Source organism: Cucurbita pepo, chromosome LG14 (assembly GCF_002806865.2).
Source record: "Cucurbita pepo subsp. pepo cultivar mu-cu-16 chromosome LG14, ASM280686v2, whole genome shotgun sequence".
NCBI classification, from domain to species: Eukaryota; Viridiplantae; Streptophyta; class Magnoliopsida; order Cucurbitales; family Cucurbitaceae; genus Cucurbita; species Cucurbita pepo.
The window spans coordinates 847,076-870,071 of record NC_036651.1 but is presented as its reverse complement, the minus strand read 5'-3'; the positions used below and the strand labels follow the sequence as shown (position 1 = coordinate 870,071).

Sequence of the window (22,996 nt, the reverse complement as noted above, 5' to 3'; positions counted from 1 at the left end):
CAACCTCTTCTCCTTCCCTCCTCTTCTTCGTTGGTTGTATTATTATGAACACTTGTAAGCAATGTGAGATTATATGTTTGTTGTGCATCGGTGGTGCTTCTATGATTTAGTGGTCGGTGGTGTGTATGATGCACATGTTGAATGGCCTCACCATGCACACCATTGCTTCTTTAATAACATTAACACTGCTTATATCCACCCTACCATAATTGCTTACAACTTAAGGGAACCCCCAAGTTCTTCACTTCACTGCAAAGCCTCCATCAATGCTTTATTATTCTTGCCTTCTTTGTGTATACCACAGGTACCCTCTTCCACTTTTGGTTTGTAACCGTCTTACCCATCATTGATAGATATTGTCTTATTTAGATGTTTCCCTTTATAATCGACGTGAGATCTCACAATTCACCTCTTTGGGGAGCCTACGTCCTCTCTCTCCAACCAATGTGGGATCTCGTTGGCACACTGTCTGACTCTAATACCATCTGTAACAACCCAAGTCCATCAGTAGATATTTTCTGTCTGACTCTAATACCATTTGTAACAACCCAAGTCCATCAGTAGATATTTTCTTTTTTGGGGTTTTTCGTGAAGGGCTTTTCCTCAAAGTCTTAACACGTGTTTACTAGAAAATGTTTCTACACCCTTTGGGGGGCCTAGGTCCTCTCTCTCCAACCGATGTGGGATCTCACAATCCTATCTCGCTGGCACACCATCCGATGTCTGACTCTAATATCATTTGTAACAACCCAAGTCCACGAGCAGATATATTTTCTTTTTTGGGTTTTTCCCTGAAGGACTTTCCCTCGATATTTTAAAACGCGTTTACTTTAAAAGTTTCTACACCCTTATAAGGAATGCTTCGTTCTCCTCCCTAAACGACGTGGATCTCATATGGTCTCTTTCTTTTCTTCTTCTTTCTATGCTTTGAGTTGGCTCTCAAAGATTTAGGGTTTTCAAGGCAATGTTTCATAGCATCTTTGTCTTGTTTTTAGAACCTACAACTTATAACTTTCAACATATATTATTCATTATTTCTATGTTTGTAAATTTCAACATTTTCCCATTTTCTCTTTTGTTATGATTTCTTTTTCTTTTTATTACGATGTTTTAGCATCCTCTATTGTTTTGTCTTTAGAGTCTTCGAACGAACCAGTTTGGGTACTCGACTAATCTTACGAGACAATATGTTTAACACTGCAATATTTTGATGCTAAGATTATTATAAATAATGTTGTTTGGTCACTTCTAGTTAGTATACTTAAGATATAATTATTCACATTTGTATGGCTTAGAAGTTTTGAGAGGAATACATAAATTTTTAGATTTTTTTTTTTGTGACTTTTGAACATGTTTAATTGATCCAAAATCAAATTTTTTTTGTATGATAAAAAAAACCCATGTAACTAAAGTATAATATGAAACATTAAATCGACTTAAAACTATTCTCGAACATGACCTTAATCATTTTCACTCTAACTAGATTGAAATTCCATAAAAGAAAAATGATAAGATTTATAAAATTATTGAATAAATTTTGATAGTGAAACAACATGATCATCTTTATTTCATGTTCCATTGTATCAGCTCAAGCTCACAATATATTTGTTTTGGCCCTTTATATATTGCCATCAGTCTCACGATTCTAAAACGTGTCTATTAGAGAGAGGTTTCCACACCCTTATAAAGAAGGTTTCGTTTTCCTCTCAAACCGATGAAGGATCTCGCAATCCACCCCCTTAAGGGCCTAGCGTTCTCGCTGACACATTACCCGGTGTCTGGCTATGACATCTAGCAAACATTGTCCGTTTTAGCTTGTTACATATCGTCATTAGCCTCACAATTTTAAAATGCGTCTATTAGTGACAGGTTTTTACACTCTTATAAGGAATGTTTTGTTCCCTTTCTCAACTGATGTGAAACCTCACGCCCGAATCATCATTAATATCGAAAGGAATTATAAAATGAGACAAAAGTAGCCGAGTGATGTTTTTTTTTTTAGAATAGAAATCGTGCTCTAAATAAAACCACAAAACCAAGTGTAATTAAATCAGAATATGACATGAAAAGTTACACACACACACACATATATATATATATATAATGTATATAATATGAATTGTATGATAACAAGTCTTCAATATGTACAGAAATCATGATAAAAATGACTTCAAGTTGGACCCTTTTGAACTCTAAACAACATTCTGTTAATTATTATATAATATGAAGAAGAGCATTTCACTTCCACAGCTCAATCTGACAACTCGAAGAGGATGTCGGAGGAGCATTTTCTGGAACCATAGGTTGTTGCTTTGAAGCATTCTCTTGGCTGAGCTGAGAAGCAACATATTTATCAAACACACGCCAATCTGTGAGCTCATTCATTGTCTGTTCATTGTTGTTGTTGTTGTTGCTGCTGTCATCCTCAAACAAAAACAACAAGTTTTGGTCGGAAAGCTGCTGTTGTTGTTGGTGTTGGATGTTTTGCTGTTTTGCAGCCGTTGGTTGGAAGTTGGAGGCTTGTAAGTTGATGTCTAGGGCAAAGGTGTTGGCCAACTTTTGTGTCTCCAAAGTGGGTAAGTGAAGGAAATGGGTTTGGGGTTGACCTAATTGGTAAGGGAAATCCTCCTCCTTCTTGCATGGGAAGTTGGAAAGATGGTGTGGGAAATGGGTGTGTGAGCTTTGATTTGGAGAGTCTAGGTCGGGCATGAACGACACCGGTTCGTCGTACCAACATGGTGATTCGTGCTCGTTCATTCTCCTTACTGTCGCTATTCTCTTCTTAAACACCCTACATACCACCCATCCTTCTTCCTGCGTTCGAAAATCACGTTTAAAACGGTAAAATCAAACATCAATTTGATTTTGAATGATTAAATATATGTTTGGGAGTAGTTATGATCTTGGCTCGTAAAATCACTTCCAAACATGTCATTCTTCCTGTGAAATAGTTTAAATCATTTTTCTTACGTTTAAAAGCGTAAAATCAAACATCAAACTGATTTTGAATGATCAAAGACATGTTCGGGAGTAGTTTTGATCCTGACTCTTAAAATTACTTCCAAACACGTCATTCTTCTCGTAAAATTGTTAAAATCCCTTTTCTTAGGTTTAAAAGTGTAAAATCAAACATCAAATTGATTTTGAATGATTAAAGACATGTTCGAGAGTATTCTGATCCCGACTCTTAAAATCACTTCCAAACATGTCATTCTTCGTGTAAAATAGTTAAAATCACTTTTCTTACGTTTGAAATTGTAAAATCAAATATCAAATTGATTTGGAATGATTAAAGACATGTTCGGGAGTAGTTATGATCCTGACTCTTAAAATCACTTCCAAACATGTCACTCTTCGAATGTAACAACTTACTTGTGGAGTGCCATTTTCATCTGTCTCGAGCCGGTACTCATGCATGATCCAATCGGACTTTTGGCCATTAGGAGCTCGACCTTTGTAAAAGACCAAGGTCTTTCTCATACCAACCAAGTCATGTTTAGAGTAGATAGCCTTGTCTCTGCCGGTTGCTTTCCAAAATCCAGCTGCAGTTGCTCTATTTGTTCGAGTTCCTGTCGGATATTTCTTGTCCTTGTGGCTGAAAAAGTACCATTCATTTTGATCCTCTGTCCCCAAACTACATATCTCTGTTCATCATCAAGTTTACAAGCTAATTGAGGTTAGCAATGGCAACTCATACATAATTAATGTAATTCTAAGCTACAAATTTATAATACCTTTGAGATCCCATGGTTCAATTTTGTAAAGGTCTACGTCCTTAATGACATCCAAGTCGATCCGTCTTGAACAAATCTTCTTCCTAAGGTAGTAATCCACAAGTTCTTCGTCGGTCGGGTGGAATCGAAAACCAGGAGGAACATGCAAGAACGTGTTCATCCTTGTATGACGTTACTTCTGAAATTTTCATCTTTTAAGTCAAAATCAATCTAACAAACTTCCAAATCGAAATAGTTACAATTATGCTTTAGTTTCTGTTAATTGTGAACCTAAAATCAAAATAAGCATAACTCAGATGTAATTCACAATTATGATGACACAACCTAGGAAAAACTAACATGGATGATCATAGGAGTGTTAACAAATGGTTTATGTATAATTCACAATTATCAACAACTTTATATTATAATTTAAGCTAGGGTTTTGTGAATTACGAGAATAAGTAACAACGTTAATACTCGAATGATCTACAAGAAGAAAGCATTTTAAACGAATAGAAAACGAAACATTAATGAATCACGCATCAAAGTATGATCAAGTAACTAAATTGAATAATTGAAGTAATTTTCATGGTAGAAATCATAGCCTACATTTTGGTTAATATACATCTTTAATTTCATTAGGACAAGAGAATGTATGATCCACACACACACATAGGCTCAGTTATCATTAAAGTAAACTGTAATCATGAAAATTTTCTATCTTGATTTTTGTTGGGTGCCAATCAATGATCCAAAAAAAAAAAAAAAAAAAAAAAAAAAAAAAAAAAAAAAAAAAAAANCTAACATTTCAACGAGATAAAAAAGAAAACTTTATGAGATGTAACAAAATTCAACTCTAAATTGACTTTGTTGTGTGTTAGAAAGTGAACCAAGAAGATCTTAACACAAAAAAGGTTGAAAATTAATAATACCCAGAAGAGAAAAATGTCATTTAAGATAGAGAGAGAGCTGACCCAGGAGGTAGAGTTGAATACAACCCTAGCTTGTCTTGTTTCTGCAATGGTTGGCAAAGAACCTTAACAAACAGTTGATCTGAGGTGGTTGGTTGGTCGGTCGGTCGGTCGGATCAGATCTGGGTTGGAGTGGAAGAAGGGAGAAGAGGTAGGGTTGTTTATATATACAATGTTCTTCAACAAACCCAGAAGAAACCCTGAAAGGGAGTGGCTTCAGCTGAATTGGTGGCCAAGCCTGCTGAGCGAGAGAGACACACAGACACACACAAATGAATGAATGAATGGATGCTTTTAATGGAGTTTATAGAGAGAGAGAAGGACAATGGAAGCTGGTGTGGGAAGTCAGGAGATATCTTCACGGCACAGACCCAATATGCATTCTTTATAACCCCTTTTCCATTACTACACAACCTCTTCTTTCTTTTTTTTTTTCTTTGGTTGTGACGTAATGGAACAGCCACCTCGATAATTATTAAATGTGACCGTCCTCGTTTTACATGGACACAAATTGACTCTTGACCGGTAGATATTGTCTTTTTTGAGTTTTTCTTCAACTAGAGGTTTCCACACTTTATAAGAAATGTTTCGTTTCCCTCTCTAATCGATGTTGGATCTCACAATTTACACCCCTTGAGTGCTTAACGTTCTTGGTGGCACACTCTTAACTTATATATTACTATATTATTCTACGTCACTAGCTCTCAATTTTCATACAAAAATTTAAACAACGTATGCGAAAGGTCAATCATAATACTGCAACTGTAAAAAGAAACTAGGTTTGTTTGAAAGTTTCTATGCAAAATTGACTCGAAAACTATGAATGTCCCTTGTATTCTACGTATGCGAGTTCCTTAACTGAGCTTGAATCAAGTTATTAGAGGTTCGAATATGGAATGGTGGCCCCACAAATAGGTCGAATAATGTTCGTATTCTAGTCCCTACCATTTTCGTTTTCAAACATGAGTCTGAAGTGCAATGAAACAGAGATGGTGTGATGATGATGGCGGTGGTGAGGGAGAGATCAGAGGCTGATTGCCATCTGCTGCTCTGTTCCTAAGAAATTTCATTGGCTTTAAGGGTCTCATTACCTTCAATTCCCATAGCTCTCAATCATTTTAGTTTATATCCAATACCCAGCTGTTTATACTATGGATTAAAAAAGATCATAGGTATACAAGTGAGCTCGCGACATGTTGTCGAGTGACTTTGAAGTTGAGCTGAAGCTAGAAGAACCAGAGGCGACTGGGTGAGATGGCAAGGCGATTGTGGAAAGTGGGACCCAGGAGGAGAAAATAAAATGATGAGTATACGTGGCGGCACTGGGTCCGGCGTGGGCTAGCCATTATCATTGACCTTGCAACTTGCTGGGTTCTCTGTCGTTCCGGCTGGCGGGGTCCGCCACATGGCCTATTCTTGTGGGACCCATTACCTTCTGTTGTCTCATTCTGACTGGGTCCCTTCCCCGAGGCGAGACTCGTGTCCCCACCTTTTTAATCAGCACCTTAACACGTGGAATTTCCTTTTTCACCCTTTTTCGAAGAAACATAATTTAAGCTAACAAACCCTCCTTTTCTTCAATTAAAAAATAAATAACAAATTTATTTAAAACTCTATTTTTGGAAGAAGTATTTAATAAGTTTAATAAATTTTAAAATTTTAAATTGAAGAAAAATAAAGGGAGAATAAGAGGGATCGTAGGAAATGAAAAATAAAATATAAACTTGGAAAAGTTAGAAAAATATTTAAATAAAAAGAATAATTGATTTGAATGAATTAATTATCATATCTTACTTATGAACAAATAATAAAGAAAATGTAGGAATGATTAAAAATAAATAAATAAAATAAAATAAAATAAAATAAATAAAAAAGAGGGAAAGTACAAAACGGACTTTTGGGTAGCGTGGGGTAGCGATCCAATGAAGGCGGTCCCAGGGTACAAATGATGAGATTAGGGGTATGAGCATCATGAGTTTCCGTGCCCGACATTTCGGGCAGGGCTTTCTTCTCTGAGGTGGCATCTTCTGGATGGCAACCAATAGGAATCCATCTTCTCTTGGACCCACCATGACATCATCATTTTCTACCATTTTCATTTTTCTTTTTCTTTTTAACAATATATCCCTAACTTCTTTGCTTTTTCGTGTTATTTACAAAATATGATGTTATTAATTAAATTAAACTTTATAACAAAATGAAATGTGTTGACTTTTGAGGTAATTAATGAGATTGACAATTAAGTTAATCCAAGCTTAATATATAGTTTTGGTGACATTTAATGAAATGAGATTTGTCACCTAAAGTTAAAATAATGACATAAATAGGAGGATGTATGATTATATTTTGGTTTATGGGTCGTCTTCAAAATCATTATAACTGCGATTGTATGAATCATAATCCCGAAATAAATAAAGCTTAAAAAAGTGCTAATATCCTAAATCATTACAAAATGTCTTACATATTATGGGTTAAGCTTCTTTAGTTTATGACGTCATTAATTCTATTAATTACGTTGTATTCCAAATAATGACAATAATATATGTTCATAAATGAGGCCAGGCCCAATTGGTTATGTGAGATACATGGAGGCCCATTGGGCTCTTTTTATTGAGACAATTTGGATAATGGATTAAAAATGGCCCATTGAGCTTTGCCCTATCTTTTGTGCTCCCTCGTTCTCAAGCTCAGCCCCCTGGGTATCGCCTAATACCTTTCGCGCCTTCCTGTTCTCGCTCAGTTTCTCTTCTCAGTTCTCAGTTTTGCTCTTCCTTATGTAATCTTCAGGCCTCCAAAGCTGCCGGAGTTTATTGCAGGTATTCTTATGTAATTCCGGTGTTTAATTTATTGGCCTTTCAAGCTCTTGTTCTCTTTCAGTTTCTGTTATACTCAATCCTTCTCGGAGCCATTATTTGAACCGAATATTGGAGTTGTAATTTCGTCATGTTTTGATGGAGTCTTCATCGTTCCTCACTAGGTTTACTACGTGAACTCAACTTGCCCCTAATGCCATACTGTTGCTTGTTGTTACTAGCATTGCGTTTTAGAGATGATACGGGGACGGCCCTGTAAATATTACCTCTCTGTGAACTTCAGGAATCTGGTGACGACTTGTACAGTCCCACTTGATCCTCCAGTTACTTCGAGTTCCTCTTCTGCTAGCGAACACAAGACTTTGTGCTATTCCTTAGTGGAGCGACTAATTCGTCGTGGCTTGTTTTTGCCGGCGCAACAAGTGATACAACGAATTGTAACGCAATCTTCTTCAATTTCTGAAGCTATTTCTATTGTTGACTTCGCTGCTGAACGGGGTTTGGAGATTGATTTGGATACCCATGGTGTGTTTTGCCGGCAGCTTGTCTATTCTAGGCCCCAGTTGGCTGAACTGCTGTACGACAAAAAATTTACATTCGGAGGTGCTGAGCCAGATGCGTCAGTTTTGGACTCTATGGTAATCTGTTTCTGTAGGCTAGGAAAATTTGAGAAGGCACTGGCCTATTTTAATCAACTTCTGTCGTTAAATTACGTCCCAAGTAAAACTTCATTTAATGCTATCTTTCGAGAGCTTTGTGCGCAAGAAAGGGTTTTAGAGGCATTCGACTATTTTGTGAGAGTCAATGGAGGTGGTGTTCACTTGGGGTATTGGTGTTTTAATGTCTTGATAGATGGGCTATGCAATAAGGGGCATATGGAGGAAGCTCTTGAATTATTTGATATAATGCAAAACACTAATGGTTATCCTCCGTCGCTGCATTTGTTTAAGTCATTATTTTATGGCCTTTGTAAGAGCAAGTGGTTAGTGGAGGCAGAGTTGTTGATCAGAGAAATGGAGTTTCGGAGCCTATATCCTGACAAGACTATGTATACTTCTTTAGTTCATGAATATTGCAAAGATAAGAAAATGAAAATGGCAATGCAAGCCTTTTTTAGAATGATAAAAATAGGCTGTGAACCAGATAATTATACATTAAATACACTGATCCATGGGTTTGTGAAATTGGGTTTAGTCGATAAGGGTTGGTTGGTATATAACCTTATGGCAGAGTGGGGAATCCAACCTGATGTGGTAACTTTTCACATCATGATTAGTCAGTATTGTCAAGAAGGGAAGGTTGACTTTGCATTAACGATTTTGAATAATATGGTCAGCTGCAACTTTTCTCCTAGCTTGCATTGTTATACAGTTTTGATTAATGCTCTGCATAGGGATGATAGGTTAGAAGAAGTCAGTGAATTGCTTAGGAGTATCTTGGACAATGGAATTGTACCTGATCACGTGCTTTTCTTTACCCTTATGAAGATGTATCCAAAGGGACATGAACTTCAGCTTGCTTTAAATTTTTTGGAAGCCATTTTAAAGAATGGGTGTGGGTGTGATCCTTCTGTAATCTTAGCCAGTACAAAGTTACAAACATCAAGCAATCTGGAGCAAAAAATTGAAACGCTGCTGCAAGAAATTTTCAATAGCAACTTGAATCTAGCAGGTGTGGCATTTAGTATTGTCATTTGTGCCTTATGTGAGACCGAAAATTTGGATTGTGCTTTGGATTACTTCCATAAAATGGCAAGTCTTGGATGCAAGCCTTTGCTCTTTACTTATAATTCCTTGATTAAATGTCTTTGCAAGGAGGGGCTTTTTGAGGATGCCTTGTCTCTAATTGATCATATGCAGGAATGTAGTTTGCTTCCTGATACCACAACATATTTGATTATTATTAACGAGCATTGTAGGAAGGGTAATGTTAACTCAGCACATTATATTCATAGAAAAATGAGGCAGAGGGGATTGAAACCGAGTGTTGCTATTTATGATTCAATAATTGGTTGTTTAAGTAGGAAAAAGAGAATTTTTGAAGTAAAAGGAGTTTTTAAGAAGATGCTTAAAGCGGGTGTGGATCCGGATAAGCATTTGTATTTGACAATGATTAATGGCTATGGTAAAAATGGAAAGCTTCTTGAAGCTCGTAAATTGTTTGAGCAAATGGTTGAGAACTCTATTCCACCAAGCTCTCATATTTATACGGCACTGATTAGTGGTTTGGTTAAAAAAAATATGACTGATAAAGGATGTTTATATCTGGGCAAGATGTTAAGAGATGGGTTTTCACCTAATGCTGTATTGTATACCTCTCTTATCAATCATTACCTAAAGATCGGGGAGGTTGAATATGCCTTTCGATTAGTTGATTTGATGGAAAGGAGCCACATTGAACCCGATGTTATCTTCTATATCACATTAGTCAGTGGTATTTGCAAAAATTTAATTGTCGACAAGAAAAAATGGTTCCTGCTAGAGAAAGAGAATCAAAAGGCAAAAAGTACGTTGTTTCGTATGCTCCATGAAACAACTCTTGTTCCAAGGGATAATAATATGATAGTTTCTGCTAATTCTACTGAAGAAATGAAATCCTTTGCATTGAAGCTTATCCAGAAGGTTAAAGATGTATGCATTGTACCTAACTTGCATCTGTACAATAGCATAATATGTGGATATTGTCGGACAGATAGGATGCTGGATGCCAATCATCAGTTGGAATTGATGCAAAAAGAAGGGTTGCATCCAAACCAGGTTACTTTCACGATTCTTATGGATGGTTATATTCTTGCAGGTGATGTTAACTCTGCCATTGGGTTGTTTAATAAGATGAATGTAGATGGGTGTATTCCAGATAAAGTTGCATACATCACTTTACTGAAAGGCCTTTCCCAAGGAGGGAGACTTTCTGATGCATTGGCACTCCACGTACAATGCATAAAAAAGGGTTTTCCCCAAGTATACTAGGTTATCGTAATTTTGTGAGGAATTGATGCATGGTAAACTCTTGCCTCACTGGAAAAGATGATCGGCCGTCTACATCCTGTGTGGAGAAAATCATTGCAGGAAGCCTGTTTTGCTTTTAATATAAAGCTTGAGAGGAGCACACATAAAAAGAAAAACCAAATAGGTATTTGGTGGATTCATGGATGAAATTAGATGGGTCATCATGGTATAAAATGCATATCAAGACAGACTCAGACATGACACAATCATTGAAAACGGAGGTTAGTGATGAAGATTCACATGGATTCTCTTTATTTCCCCTCTTAACCTTTTCCTGTTGCCTTTCTGGTCACTATTTTTGTACAAGTTTTTTTTTTTTTTTTTTTGAACAAGACCTATCCAGTCAATATATATATATACATATACATATATTANACTATTTTTGTACAAGTTTTTTTCTTTATTTTTCTATTTTGACCCCAAATTTTGACATATTTTTAACTATTAATTTCAATTTAATTATTTTGATCCTTTCTTTATTTTACCTTNAGTCAATATATATATATACATATACATATATTATTGCAGATGTTCATTTGTAGCCGTTTGACATTAGCAAGATCCTTGTCTGCAACACTTTCCCATGGAAATCTTGGAATTTGCAATGTATAGGTAATTTGAATATTAACTTATTGCACATATGTAATTAAATTTTCGTACCAACTTTTGGCTTATTACCTTGTACACGATGAACAGAAGTGCATGCCATGTAAATAATTTCTTACAAAAGAATAATAATAATAAATAAATGTTATTATGTTTCAGAACTCGAACAAAAGTAAGACATTATTTTACAAGTGTTTGACCTATGTCGGAGATCCTTCCTGATATCAAAGATGGACAAATGGGCTATGTTCAAAAGATATATAGAGGTTGTTTACGTCCAATCCCAAAAGACGATCTTTTATGGATGAGAGTTATCATTCGAACTTATAGGTTGGGTACTCTGGGCTGTGCATAAGAATTTCTTTGATAGGGCTATATGGGGCCTTGGTACCACAAGTGCTATACATTGTGGGAGAAGTTGATTAGCCACAAGATTGGGTTGGCAAATTGTATCGGGTTTCAGGGAGATACTTGTTGTAAATTGTCATAAGTTTTGATTTGATTTGGTTAGGTTATTTGGATTAGATTTGATTGGGTTATTTAGATTAGATTTGATTTGGTTATTTGGATTAGATTTGATTTGATTATTTGAATTAGATTTAGTCTCAGTCATATCGGAGATTTGATTCTGTAATGCTATATAATGAGAGAGTTCTCCCTCCATTCTTAATATCCATTCCTAACAAGTGGTATCGGGATTTGGGAGACTTTTGGGTGTCACATCGTATTTGTTGAGTGACATATTGGTGAGAGACTTTGTAGTGTGAAAGTGAGGCATTCACTTGTAACACTTGGGGTTATTAGTGATTGATTGCTACCCGTAGCTGTAGGGAAACTTCTTCTCTCCGAACCACGTAAATATCTTGGTGTCTCTTTGTGTAATTCCGTTCATTGTTGTTGTGAGTACATTTGTTCCGCTTTCGGCGCACAACAATACTTTGGTTGACCATCGCCCCTCTAGAACTAGAACCTTGTTGTGCTCTGGGCTATACAACACTACTTGCTAATAATCTCCTCTGCAATTTGATTGATATTTGTTTCATGTGAAACACACTTGGTCTTCTTCAAAAATTTTTTTTATGGTCTATTGTTCTTTGCATACTTATTTTATCTAACGCTTGGTTTTCATAAATTCAGTAAAAAAGTATAATTAAATTAAAGTATTGCCTCAAATTGTGGTACCAATTAAGTTTATTTTACGTAATTGGTAACCTTTACTTTTTTAAAATTCTAACCATGTAATACCCTCGTTTTGAATTTGTATATTCTTCAGCATGGAACAGCTAGGGGGAAATGTGCTTGCCAACATTGGCTTTTGATGTTTGCTATTTTACTCTTAGAGTTTAGTTTATATATATAGCTATTCTTCGGTTGTAATTGTGTTGAGAAATTCAATAATGAATTTTAGCTAGAGAGGCTTTCTCCTGAGATTTGGTTCTACTGAGATATTAATCCAAAAAAAAAAAAAAAAAAAAAAAAAAAAAAAAAAAAAAAAAAAAAAAAAAAAAANCCTCAATAGTGATTTGCAGTGTAATTGGAAATGGGTTTGTCGTTTGCTAGTTCTGATTTTATTAATGTAACTTTTCAATTTACATATATATGAGCTTGAATAATGATTTCTTAAATGTGCGTACAGAGATTAAAGAATCAAATGACGTGGTTATATTTATTTCAGAGGAAGAATGTAGAAAACCTATTCTCCAAGCGGAGTGAATGGGACCTCTGTCTGGCAACAATAACTGCCTTGCAAATGAAATTTTTGACGGTGAAAGGCGATACCTCCATTGAATTGCTTGTAACACGGTAACCTTTCCAGTCATTCTCTGGCTAGTTGATGAACAAGGAGGTAAGCTTTGTGGAAAACTGTTTGAGATTACTCCTTCCACGGCCTTCCCAAGTAGGTTTTCACTGTCTTCTCCATTTGTTTTGGTACATCTGTGGCCATGACCCTTGAATTGTGGATTGAAATGCCAGTATTCTGACCATTCATTGACCTTTTTGTTAAATCATGCAGTTCTGTAGAATAACTGCAGCATTGCCAAATATAAAATCTACAGTGCCGTAAATATAACACTACTTATAGAGCTATCTTCGAAAATGGACATGAAGGGTTTCTTGATACCCTTCAAAGGCACAACGGTAGAAGACAGAAAGATCTGCGCCAGATCGGAGAGCAATTGCTTGATGGTTTCCAGGACCAGTGGTGTTCCGGAATGTGATGCCTCGAGCTATAAATCCTTCACCTGTCACCGCTGATTGTCTCAGAGTACAAGTATCTCTCGTTAAACATATACTCTTCACATTTTCGGCTTTTTGAAAAATAACCAAATTTTCGAGTTTTTTTGTATGAAAGTGGTAAATGTGATTTCATATTGCCATTTTTGGAATCTATAAAAGAAAGTGACAATGTATATTACTGATTGAAACTTGACAGCCATACGATGTATACGATGATGCATTTATGATGAAATTCGATAAATTTTGTTTTTGCTATTTTTATATTGATATTGACAAAGATGGCTGCCACTAATAATTCTATTCTCATTGGAAATGAAGGAAAGGAGAAAAGGAGAAAATTTCAAGCACCATGCCTTGGAATGGAAGAAAAGTAATTCTAGACGATAAAGTTGCCAGGTAGAGTTGATGGACTTGGAACGAGAAAAATATGTAGGTCGACATGTTATAATGTCATTATAATGGAGGAAAATGAGCTTATAAGCAGTAGTCAACCCAGAGAGAGTCTTACCAACAGTAGCAGAATTGAAAGGGGTGGAACCTCCTCCTATGTTACCAGTAATGAAGGTAAATCTCATTCCATTTATCTTGTTTCTGTCCGGATTTAGTGCAACTTTTTGCTAGTTTGAATTAGTCAAGATATTCGTAATCTGTCAATATTTGAAGAATATATTAGTTATGGAATATATCTTACATATTCGTAATCAGTTAGTATTTTTCTTTTTATGATTTCATTAGTAGTATATTTTATTTTATTCTCAAGATTTAGTTAGTTTATATTTTCCTTATTTGTAGGTATTAGTGGGTAGCTTCTATCCTATTTAAACGTTGTGAATATCAATGTGAATATCAATGAAGATTGAACCTTCGATCCCAATTTTATTTCTCATTCTTAACTCTATTGTTTCCTTGAGTAATAATATTTTCAGATCTATTCACACTTTTGAGTTGTAGACATTGGGTCAGTTGGTATCATAGCCAAGTTGGTAACCAAAGGTTTGATATTATTACTCAACGAGATGAATGGTGGAAGTGCTTCTATGAGTATAGCTGTGGAAAAGCTTATTGGCAATAATTATAATTATTGGAAGTTATGTATGGAAGGTTATCTACAAGAGCAAGATTTGTGGGATTTAATTTAAGGTCATGACACAGAAATTCCAACAGATACTCCACATAATGCTGAATTACGTCGAAAATGGAAGATCAAATGTGGAAAAGCTTTATTTACTTTGAGAACCTATATATTGATTTCGTGACTTTAAATCACGAACATGATTAATATATTCATTGCTAATCAAAGTTCGCAAGGTAAATAAAGTTTTTCCACATTTGATCTTCCATTTTTGGCGTAATTCAACATTATGTGGAGTATTTGCTGGAATTTCTGTGTCTATCACCTTCATAGAAGCACTTCCACCATTCATCTCATTGAGTAATAGTATCAAACCCTGGTTACCAACTGACACAATGTCGCGTGAATAGATATGAAAATATTATTACTCAAGGAATCAAGGAAACAATACAGAGTTAAGAATGAGAAATAGAATTGGGGTGAATAGATATAAAAATATTATTACTCAAGGAATCAAGGAAACAATACAGTGTTAAGAATGAGAAATAGAATTGGGGTGAATAGATATGAAAATATTATTACTCAAGGAAACAATATAGAGTTAAGAATGAGAAATAGAATTGGGATCGAAGGCTCAATCTTCGTTGATATTCACAACCTTTAAATACGATACAAGCTACTCATTAATACCTACAAAAAGGAAAATATAAACTAACTAACTAACTAAATCTTGAGAATAAAATAAAATATGTTACTAATCAAATCATAAAGGAAAAATATTAACTGATTACGAATATCTAAGATATATTTCATAACTAATATATTCTCCAAATATTAACTGATTACGAATATCTTGATTAATTCAAACTAGCAATAAGTTGCACTAAATTCTAATAGCCTCACAGAGTGGAAACTTATTTCTCAATAACTTTGAGAGCCTTACAAAAAAAACTTCAATTACTTGTAAACCCCTCTCTGTTACTTGTATAACAAACTCCCATTCATGTTCCTCTTCGCAGCTTCCTCTAGAGCCTCTCCTACTATCTTCTGGTTACCCGACCTGTCCTGAGCCACCTCAAGGTCCGACTTTGTTGATGACTGCAGTATCCTCTTGTCACCACCTAAAAGCCAACTTGGAAAGCCCTTTTTATATGTTTCCTTCCCCAGGCCAGCTGAAGCATTGTTAATAGCCAAGCTGTTGCTTATCAGCTTTGTGACATTGTTCGATGTGATCAGCGGCAATACATAATCCGAAACATTAGGCTCAGCAAGCCCTGTGCGGCATGTTTCAAGGTTTGTTAGGGCAGTACTGAGCCAGGCTTGGATATCAAACAAAGTACATTTAGTAGATGAATCTAGAGCGTGGTTGAGCTGAAGGATGGTGTTTCGGTAGAGCTTCAAGCAATCAGCCAAAGCAAGCCTTTTCCTTCCCATTTTGGCACTTTGAATTGACACCCTAGGTGTGGCTTTCGGCACTCAGGGCTCTCTCCATGGCAGATTGGATGACCTTTGGGCGCAGCCTTGCTGCCATGGTTGAAAAAGTGCTCGCAGGTTGTAGGGTATGTGGTTTTTCCACACCACCAATCAATGTCATTAGAGGCTTGCTTGGGAAAGGCTGGTGAAGTCAGTAAAAAGAACTAAGAAACAAGAGCATCCCGAGACTACTCTCCATTGAAAGACCAGACCTTTCTTTCTTTGATGATGCTATGCTAGCTCACTCAGGTTTGGTTACGTGGGAAAGAAGAGACAGGTTGGCTGAGTTTGAACATGGAGAAAATAATGCAGTTTCAATGATCAAAGTCCGAAACTTCCATTCTATGTGTCAAACATATATGTGCACCAGAACTCCTAACTTCAAAAGAAGTACATGTCAATAATCGTTACACTATGTTCAACTTATAGAATTAGAATTAAATTATTTTTTTGACATTCATGCTAGTAGTTGGACCTGTATTGAAACTATGCTCTTTTGTGGCTTTGTGGAACGTAACAACGTTGTTGGAAGATGCGTCTGTTTCTCATTCGAACGCTCATTTAGTGTTACAAAATAAAATTATAATATTTAAAATATATAAGGGCAAAATTGACATAAATGGTAAATATATATACACACACGGTTGTTTGTTTGTTGTTTTAAGATATAGGGTCTGCAGAAAACCGCTATAACCGAGAAACCAAACGAACCATCCAGTTTGTACTGGAAGGAAGAATAACGCCGGTCGGAAGGCCCACTGGAACCGATGGCTCTGATTTTTCCCATCGCATGGTCGTCGACTCTCGTAAGTTCCCTCAATTTCTTCTACTAATTTCTGTTAGACTGTTGAGCAATCATGTATGACAATAAGTTGATTGATATGGATGAGAAAAACTTTTGTTTTCGTCTTTGTTTGGTCCTCATTGGTGCCATGTTTCTGCTCAGCTTTTGGGTTAGCGGAAGAGGATTTTCTAGCTCTTGTTTTTCAGGCATTGGAACAGGAAATGGGATTCATTTAGCTATTTTAATTGTCTTATTCAAATCAATTTCGGTTCTTCTGATGGGTTCTTCCAATTCTAGGATATCAAAAGGTTGCCAAGGGGAAATCTCGTTTCTACAACCTGATTTTAGCTCAGGTACATGCATTATATTGCTTTCACAGAAAATTTTGTGTACGTTTACTATCTGAATACTTATATTTTCTTTCACTTGTAATGAAAAAAGCCTGAAACTTAACGAAGATTGATTACAGACAGTAGATAGTAGATGTCCTACAATGTCTAAAATGGTTGCCGATTTTTGTTTTCAAGATATAATTCACATTGTAATTTAGTAGCACAATGACATGTGTATTAATCTAGTAAAAAACCAGTAGCCTATTTATACATGCAATGAATTCTCGACTGAGTACATATAGGATTATTGTTCTGTTTCAAGAAATTGGAGTTAAACTATGATATAGAACCAGATTGCCCAGCTGCAAATGCTGTAGTCTCTATCCCATTTCCAGTCAAATCGACACTATGATGCTACTATTCTTGTGTCACAAATGTAAAGGCCATGCTTTTCAACAGAAGTGGATCCATTAATAGTTATGTTTGGATATAAGGAAAAAATTATTTAAAGCCAATAAAAATGGTGAGATATTTTCAATTTGATAGTAGTGTGATAAAGCCTCTATTCCTGTGAGATCCCACGTCGGTTGGAGAGGGGAACGAAACATTTCTTATTATGGGTGTGGAAACCTCTTCCTAATAAACGTGTTTTAAAATCGTGAGGCTGACGACGATATGTAACAGGCCAAATCGGACAATATCTACTAGCGGTGGGCTTGGACGGTTACAAATGGTATTAAAGTCAGACACCAGGCAATGTGCCAGCGAGGATATTGGACTCCCAAGGTGGATGGATTGTGAGATCTCACATCGATTGAAAAAGGGAACGAAGCATTCTTTATAAGGGTGTGGAAACCTCTCNTAAAGTCAGACACCAGGCAATGTGCCAGCGAGGATATTGGACTCCCAAGGTGGATGGATTGTGAGATCTCACATCGATTGAAAAAGGGAACGAAGCATTCTTTATAAGGGTGTGGAAACCTCTCCCTAGTAGATGCGTTTTAAAACTGTGAGGCTGACGGCTATATGTACGGGCCAAAGTGGACAATATCTGCTAGCGGTGGGCTTGGGCTGTTACAGTTCCTGACTTCCTTGGACATCCAAGGACATCCAGATCGGTAATTTCCTAGTTCCTCTCACATTGTCTTTAATTGCTTGTGATATGAGTTAAATGTTTTTGTCTGCTGGAAGTTTGGTGCTGATTAAGGGTACCGTATGATTGTCACCTAAGTATCATGAAGGTCTGTTGTCTGTGTGATTAATAAAGCTTTCATGAAATACTTGGTTCAATTTTTTCTTCAAGTTCTTTCGTCTTTGGTTTGACTGACTGGAATGCTTCCTAGTTCCTCTATTGAAATCAATGAACATTTATATCTACTATTTGAAATCAGACGAAACGAAGCTGGAAGAGTTTGGCGGTGACATAAAACCTCGTATAATGATCTTATAATGTTTGCTTACCTTTGTGATGTTGGTTTTTACTACTGCAGGTTATTATTCACCTATGTGGAGTGGTATACTTGTTTATATTAACATCAAAGAAAGGGACTCTTGATAAACTTGCTATTTCATCTGCCATCACTGGTTTCTTTTCGTTGTTTGTCGGAGAACTAGGTCGCTAGTGATACTCTAACCTTTTGCACCTATTTTCATACACATCTTTATATGTTTTAACATTAGTGGTTGATTATTTTCCAATGTACAGGCCGAAGGCACAGCCGTGCAAGCTTCATGAAAGTATATATGATTGCCTCATCTCTTGCACTCCTACTACTTCTTTTTGATGTCTCTCAGGGTAATTACACGTTTGAGGTATGGAAAACTAATCCATTTTCCGCTGTGCTGCTCTAAGAGAGAAATCAAATGGAAAGGTTATCGAGCAAGAGCTTAACTGGAATTGTTATGCATGTTGACTAGTTGAAGAAGCAATAGCAATGGAGACGATAAATTAAATTGGTGGGTAAAAATTTAGGTAGGGATCCATCTGGGAGATCGCACAATGGTTGGGGAGGAGACCGAAATATTGTTTATAAGAGTTCGGAAACTTCTCTCTAGTAGATGTGTTTTAAAAACCTTGAGCGGAAGCCCGAAAGAAAAAACCTAAAGAAGACAATATCTGCTGGCGATGGAGTTGGGTTATTGTAAATGGTATCAGAGTCAGACATTGGGTGATGTACCAGCGAGGAGGCTGAGCCCCGAAGGGGGTGGACACGAGGCGGTGTGCCAGTGAGGACGCTGGGCCCCGAAGGGTGGTGGATTGTGAGATCCCACATCGCTTGGAGAGGAGAACGAAACATTTTTTACAAAAGTGTGGAAACTTCTTTCTAGTAGACGTATTTTAAAAACCTTGAGGGGAAGTTCGAAAGGGAAAGTCCAAAGAGGACAATATCTTCTAGCGGTGGACTTGGGCTATTTCACCATCTTTGTATTTCCCATTAATGAGCATGCCTTCTTCAAGCTTTTATAGTTGTTGAGACTCCATAGATTCATTGTTAGCTTAGCTTTGTTACCCTTGGCATCTATACTTGAAAATGGTGGGAAGCTTCATTTTGATTGGCTGATTGTTTTTATAACTCTATGGCCTTTGATCACAGCTTCCATGTGGTAATGTCTGTTATGAATGGTGCTTTATTCTTCATTCTAACTGAGTTTGGACTCTCATGAACCATTTAGGGTATGGGGGATCTAAGTAATTGGAAGGCGAAAAAGCTCGAACTTTTCGAGATGATCCGCATTTGTCTTGGTGGGTTTCACATTACATAGGTTATCTTCATTGTTTTCATATTCATACGTAAGAACTAAGATTGGAATTCTGATATGTGTTCATACAGGGGCTCTGCTTCAGATATTTGCAACCAGCACAGTGATTTCCCTCGTCGGTAACATGTCTCTTCCAAAACGTGCCTCTTAATTATTGTGTACCAAACTGTTGCCCTTCTAACGACCAGGAAAGATCTCTCTACTGTTTCCTTCTGGATTCTGAATCCAAAAATCATGCACAAGAAGGCTTGGATTTGTCTTGTCTCTCTAAATCATTATTACAGAATGGTTTCACTTGGATGTTGAAATTGGTGGAGTAAAATATAAAGGGTATAAACAAAATTTTCTGGAATTTTCTTTTTTGATGGGATTGACAATGATTGAACTCTTTTGTTGACATGCTTACAACACGCCTTCAATTATGCTGAATTAGTGTTCTTCAGCCCAAAAAATCTCTTCGAATCTACTTTCTCTTTTCTTTTTGAACAATGAAAGTTGGCAGCTTATGCCACTTGCTTTTTTTAAATCATTTTGATTTTTATTTTTTGTTCACATGTTCTTGCTGTTCTTTGTGGACAGATTTTCGTTAATTTTTTGTTTAGTCTTTAAATCTCCCGTGAAAGAGATTTTTTTTTTTTTTTTTTTTNTCACTCTGATTGTTTGGTTTATTTCATAATCATGAATAGTATTATACAGTTTGGTTTTATATTAATACTTTTTATTTTTGAATTTGCAAAGATTGAAATTGCTAGTCAACAATTATCATTTTTACTTTGGGAAAATTTGACTTAGATGGTTTTTTTAATTGGATCGGGTTCTGAAATCTTTTGTAGTTCAACAATTACACGATGGAAATAAACCTATTGAGTTATAAATGATTTTACGCACATTCTTTTATTCCTTAAAAACTGACGTTTTTCAAGGTAATAGCTGTTTTATATTTTACCGTTAGCATACGAACAAAAAGATGATGTGACATTTCTAACCCTTTTTTTACCTACCCTACCTCCACCGCTACCCCTTACAATTGTTGGGACCCATTGTGCCTATGCTTTCACTATCGATCTCTCTCTCTCTCTCTCTTTCCCTTCTCTTTTTCTTTATTCGTTTTACTATTTTAATGTGACCCAAAATGGGTTCGTGTCGGATTAGCTAGTTGATGAGACAACAACTTTTCAAGGTGATGGTCAGTAGCTAGTCCGACGAACAATAAGAGTGTCACGTGACAAAATGTGATTGAACTACTCGTAGACTACCTAATGCACCTGAAGTGCTAATGTAGAAGATAATGAATTCGATTCTTTCTCCAACCATCTTCACACAAACCTTAGTTAACTTCAATAAATTAAAAATACAATAATATACATACCCCATGCCAATAATAATGCAAAAATAATTCAAACTTCCACACAAACCCTAATCAAACCTATTACTATGTATACAAACTAAGGCAAAACCTCCACTCCCTTAACTAAATATCATACTTACAGTTGCATTGAAATCTCACACAAATTTTGAAGTATAGCAACACCAAATTCTAATGCAGCTCTGCAATCCGGTTGATCAAAGACAGAGCATTACTGGTCAACTGCGCAATGTTCACAATCCTCCTCCTAACCGCCGCCTTAACGCCGCCCTCGACAGCCTTCCCTTGAAACCCCTCACTACAAGTGGTCTCATCAGTGAGGGCGGCGCTGACCCATGTCTGAACATCGCTCATAACGAGATCAATGTCATGGCCACGTAGCTTGGGCATCTCGGAAATGGAGCTGGCAAGGGAGTCAACAGAGTCACTGAGCTCTTCCAAACAGTCGTTAAGAGCAGAGACGTCTCTTGGAGGGAGGCCGTGGGCGTGGGAGAGCTTGAGGATTTGGGTGGCGGCGGACTTGACGGAAGAGAGGGTGACGGAGAGGGCGGTGGTGGCCAAAAGGCGAGGGCTTGTTTGGATGGAATTGGCGTGGATTGAAAGAGATGAGAAACAGAGTCGAGGGTATTTAGTGGAAGTGCAAGAAGTTCTTATGAACTGTGTGCTGCTTTGTGGAGTGATGGCTGAATGAATGAATGTTAATTGGAGAATTATTTGCACAAAAATCAAACTTTTCTTGCAAATTGAAACACCCATCTCTTCTTTTTTTCTGTCTCTAAATGGTTGGAAGGAGTGATGCACTGATTCAGGGAAATGGGGTTTGTATTTATAGGCCAATGGAAACGTTCTAAAGCGTTCTCTAGGTCCCCTGCATGCATTCATACACATAAACATAAAGCTCTTCGATCTGTTAAGGCCGTCATAATGTAGTTACCAATATTTATCATTACATATATTATGAGTGATTATAGAGAAAAGGAACCGACGAAATGATCGTGATTAATTTTTTTTAAATAACTTTTTAAAAAGAGAGAGAGGGCAGCCAGAGATTGCATAGCCGACAACAATGGTCCAAAACCCCATACAAATATCTTTTGCTTTAGATATTTTACTTTATTTTATATTCTATTCATATGCACAAACAAACATATTTGTGTTACACACAATCAATCTGGTGGAAGCTTTCATGAATATTAAGTTATATTTTTCAATTTTTTTCAAATTTTGCCCTTAATTAACTCTTAAATATTTACTTAAAATTATTCTCTTTCACCAAACACACTTCTTTACTTATAAAACTCCTTTTTCTTATACGTAACTCTTTCTTCTTTTTGTTGTCCTAACATTCATCTCTTCTAAGTTGTTGAAAACAAGTGGTGGACGCTTCTACTAATGGAGTTATCAAAGACATACAATAAATTATATGAGATCCTAGATAGAATAGACTCCAACCATGACCAGTGGACTGATGTAAAGAGTAATCTAGAAAAAAAGAAAAGATAAAGAAAGTACTAGGAGTTGATGCTTTGACTTGTATCAATGCTTAATTAGCCTCGTGACTAATATAGATTATTGTTAAGGATATTTAGAAATAAATTATAGTTTACCATATACATTATATTCGATATTTTATTATAAGGCAAATATCTAATATTTGCCTTTATTACTATAGGTATCTTTCCATTTATTGTTATTTCCATTTATTACTATTTCCATATCCTTGTAATTTATTTGATTATAAATAAGATAACGTTCACACTGTTTAGGAGTGGTGGATTAATCAAACATTCACATGTATGATATTGAGACAAGGTTTAACGACTAGTGCACCAATCAAGACAGTAACTTTAATGACTC

General features: G+C 36.2%; 3 protein-coding genes and 2 pseudogenes across 4 annotated transcripts; 1 reads left to right on the top strand and 4 right to left on the bottom strand.

Moving 5' to 3' along the window:
* Positions 1 to 2,138: 2,138 nt before the first annotated feature.
* On the bottom strand, positions 2,139 to 5,003 carry LOC111810593 (NAC domain-containing protein 7). Its single transcript, XM_023697323.1, has 4 exons — positions 4,691 to 5,003; positions 3,735 to 3,912; positions 3,373 to 3,644; positions 2,139 to 2,814 (listed from the first exon to the last, which is right to left on the bottom strand). The coding sequence occupies exons 2-4, from the start codon at positions 3,892 to 3,894 to the stop codon at positions 2,239 to 2,241; spliced, it is 1,008 nt and encodes a 335-aa protein (XP_023553091.1). The 5' UTR covers positions 3,895 to 3,912; positions 4,691 to 5,003; the 3' UTR covers positions 2,139 to 2,238.
* Positions 5,004 to 7,368: 2,365 nt separating this feature from the next.
* LOC111809893 (pentatricopeptide repeat-containing protein At5g62370) lies at positions 7,369 to 16,445 on the top strand. Of its 2 annotated transcripts, XM_023696363.1 has the most exons (7): positions 7,369 to 7,503; positions 7,665 to 10,729; positions 11,037 to 11,120; positions 12,790 to 13,011; positions 13,129 to 13,386; positions 13,671 to 13,916; positions 15,444 to 16,445. In XM_023696363.1, exon 2 carries the CDS (start codon positions 7,737 to 7,739, stop codon positions 10,467 to 10,469), a length of 2,733 nt encoding a protein of 910 aa, XP_023552131.1. In that variant the 5' UTR covers positions 7,369 to 7,503; positions 7,665 to 7,736; the 3' UTR covers positions 10,470 to 10,729; positions 11,037 to 11,120; positions 12,790 to 13,011; positions 13,129 to 13,386; positions 13,671 to 13,916; positions 15,444 to 16,445. The 2 variants fall into 2 exon arrangements, with proteins under 2 accessions (XP_023552131.1, XP_023552132.1); XM_023696364.1 differs by having other exon boundaries at positions 7,369 to 10,729.
* Positions 12,808 to 14,776, bottom strand: LOC111810361 (annotated as a pseudogene).
* LOC111810360 lies at positions 15,403 to 16,684 on the bottom strand (annotated as a pseudogene).
* A 4,390-nt stretch (positions 16,685 to 21,074) lies between these two features.
* On the bottom strand, positions 21,075 to 21,948 carry LOC111810414 (21 kDa protein-like). The gene has a single exon (XM_023697121.1). The coding sequence runs from the start codon at positions 21,893 to 21,895 to the stop codon at positions 21,311 to 21,313; it is 585 nt and encodes a 194-aa protein (XP_023552889.1). The 5' UTR covers positions 21,896 to 21,948; the 3' UTR covers positions 21,075 to 21,310.
* Between the last annotated feature and the right edge of the window lie 1,048 nt (positions 21,949 to 22,996).

What these genes read in the sequence shown, in the direction of transcription:
- LOC111810593 (XM_023697323.1), bottom strand. Translation starts at nt 3,894, where the DNA reads ATGAACACGTTCTTGCATGTTCCTCCTGGTTTTCGATTCCACCCGACC. An exon ending in TGAACCATGGGATCTCAAAG is followed by an intron (nt 3,645 to 3,734) that starts GTATTATAAATT and finishes GATGATGAACAG; the next exon opens with AGATATGTAGTTTGGGGACA. An exon ending in ATGAAAATGGCACTCCACAA is followed by an intron (nt 2,815 to 3,372) that starts GTAAGTTGTTAC and finishes TTTCGAACGCAG; the next exon opens with GAAGAAGGATGGGTGGTATG.
- LOC111809893 (XM_023696363.1), top strand. Translation starts at nt 7,737, where the DNA reads ATGATACGGGGACGGCCCTGTAAATATTACCTCTCTGTGAACTTCAGG.
- LOC111810414 (XM_023697121.1), bottom strand. Translation starts at nt 21,895, where the DNA reads ATGGGTGTTTCAATTTGCAAGAAAAGTTTGATTTTTGTGCAAATAATT.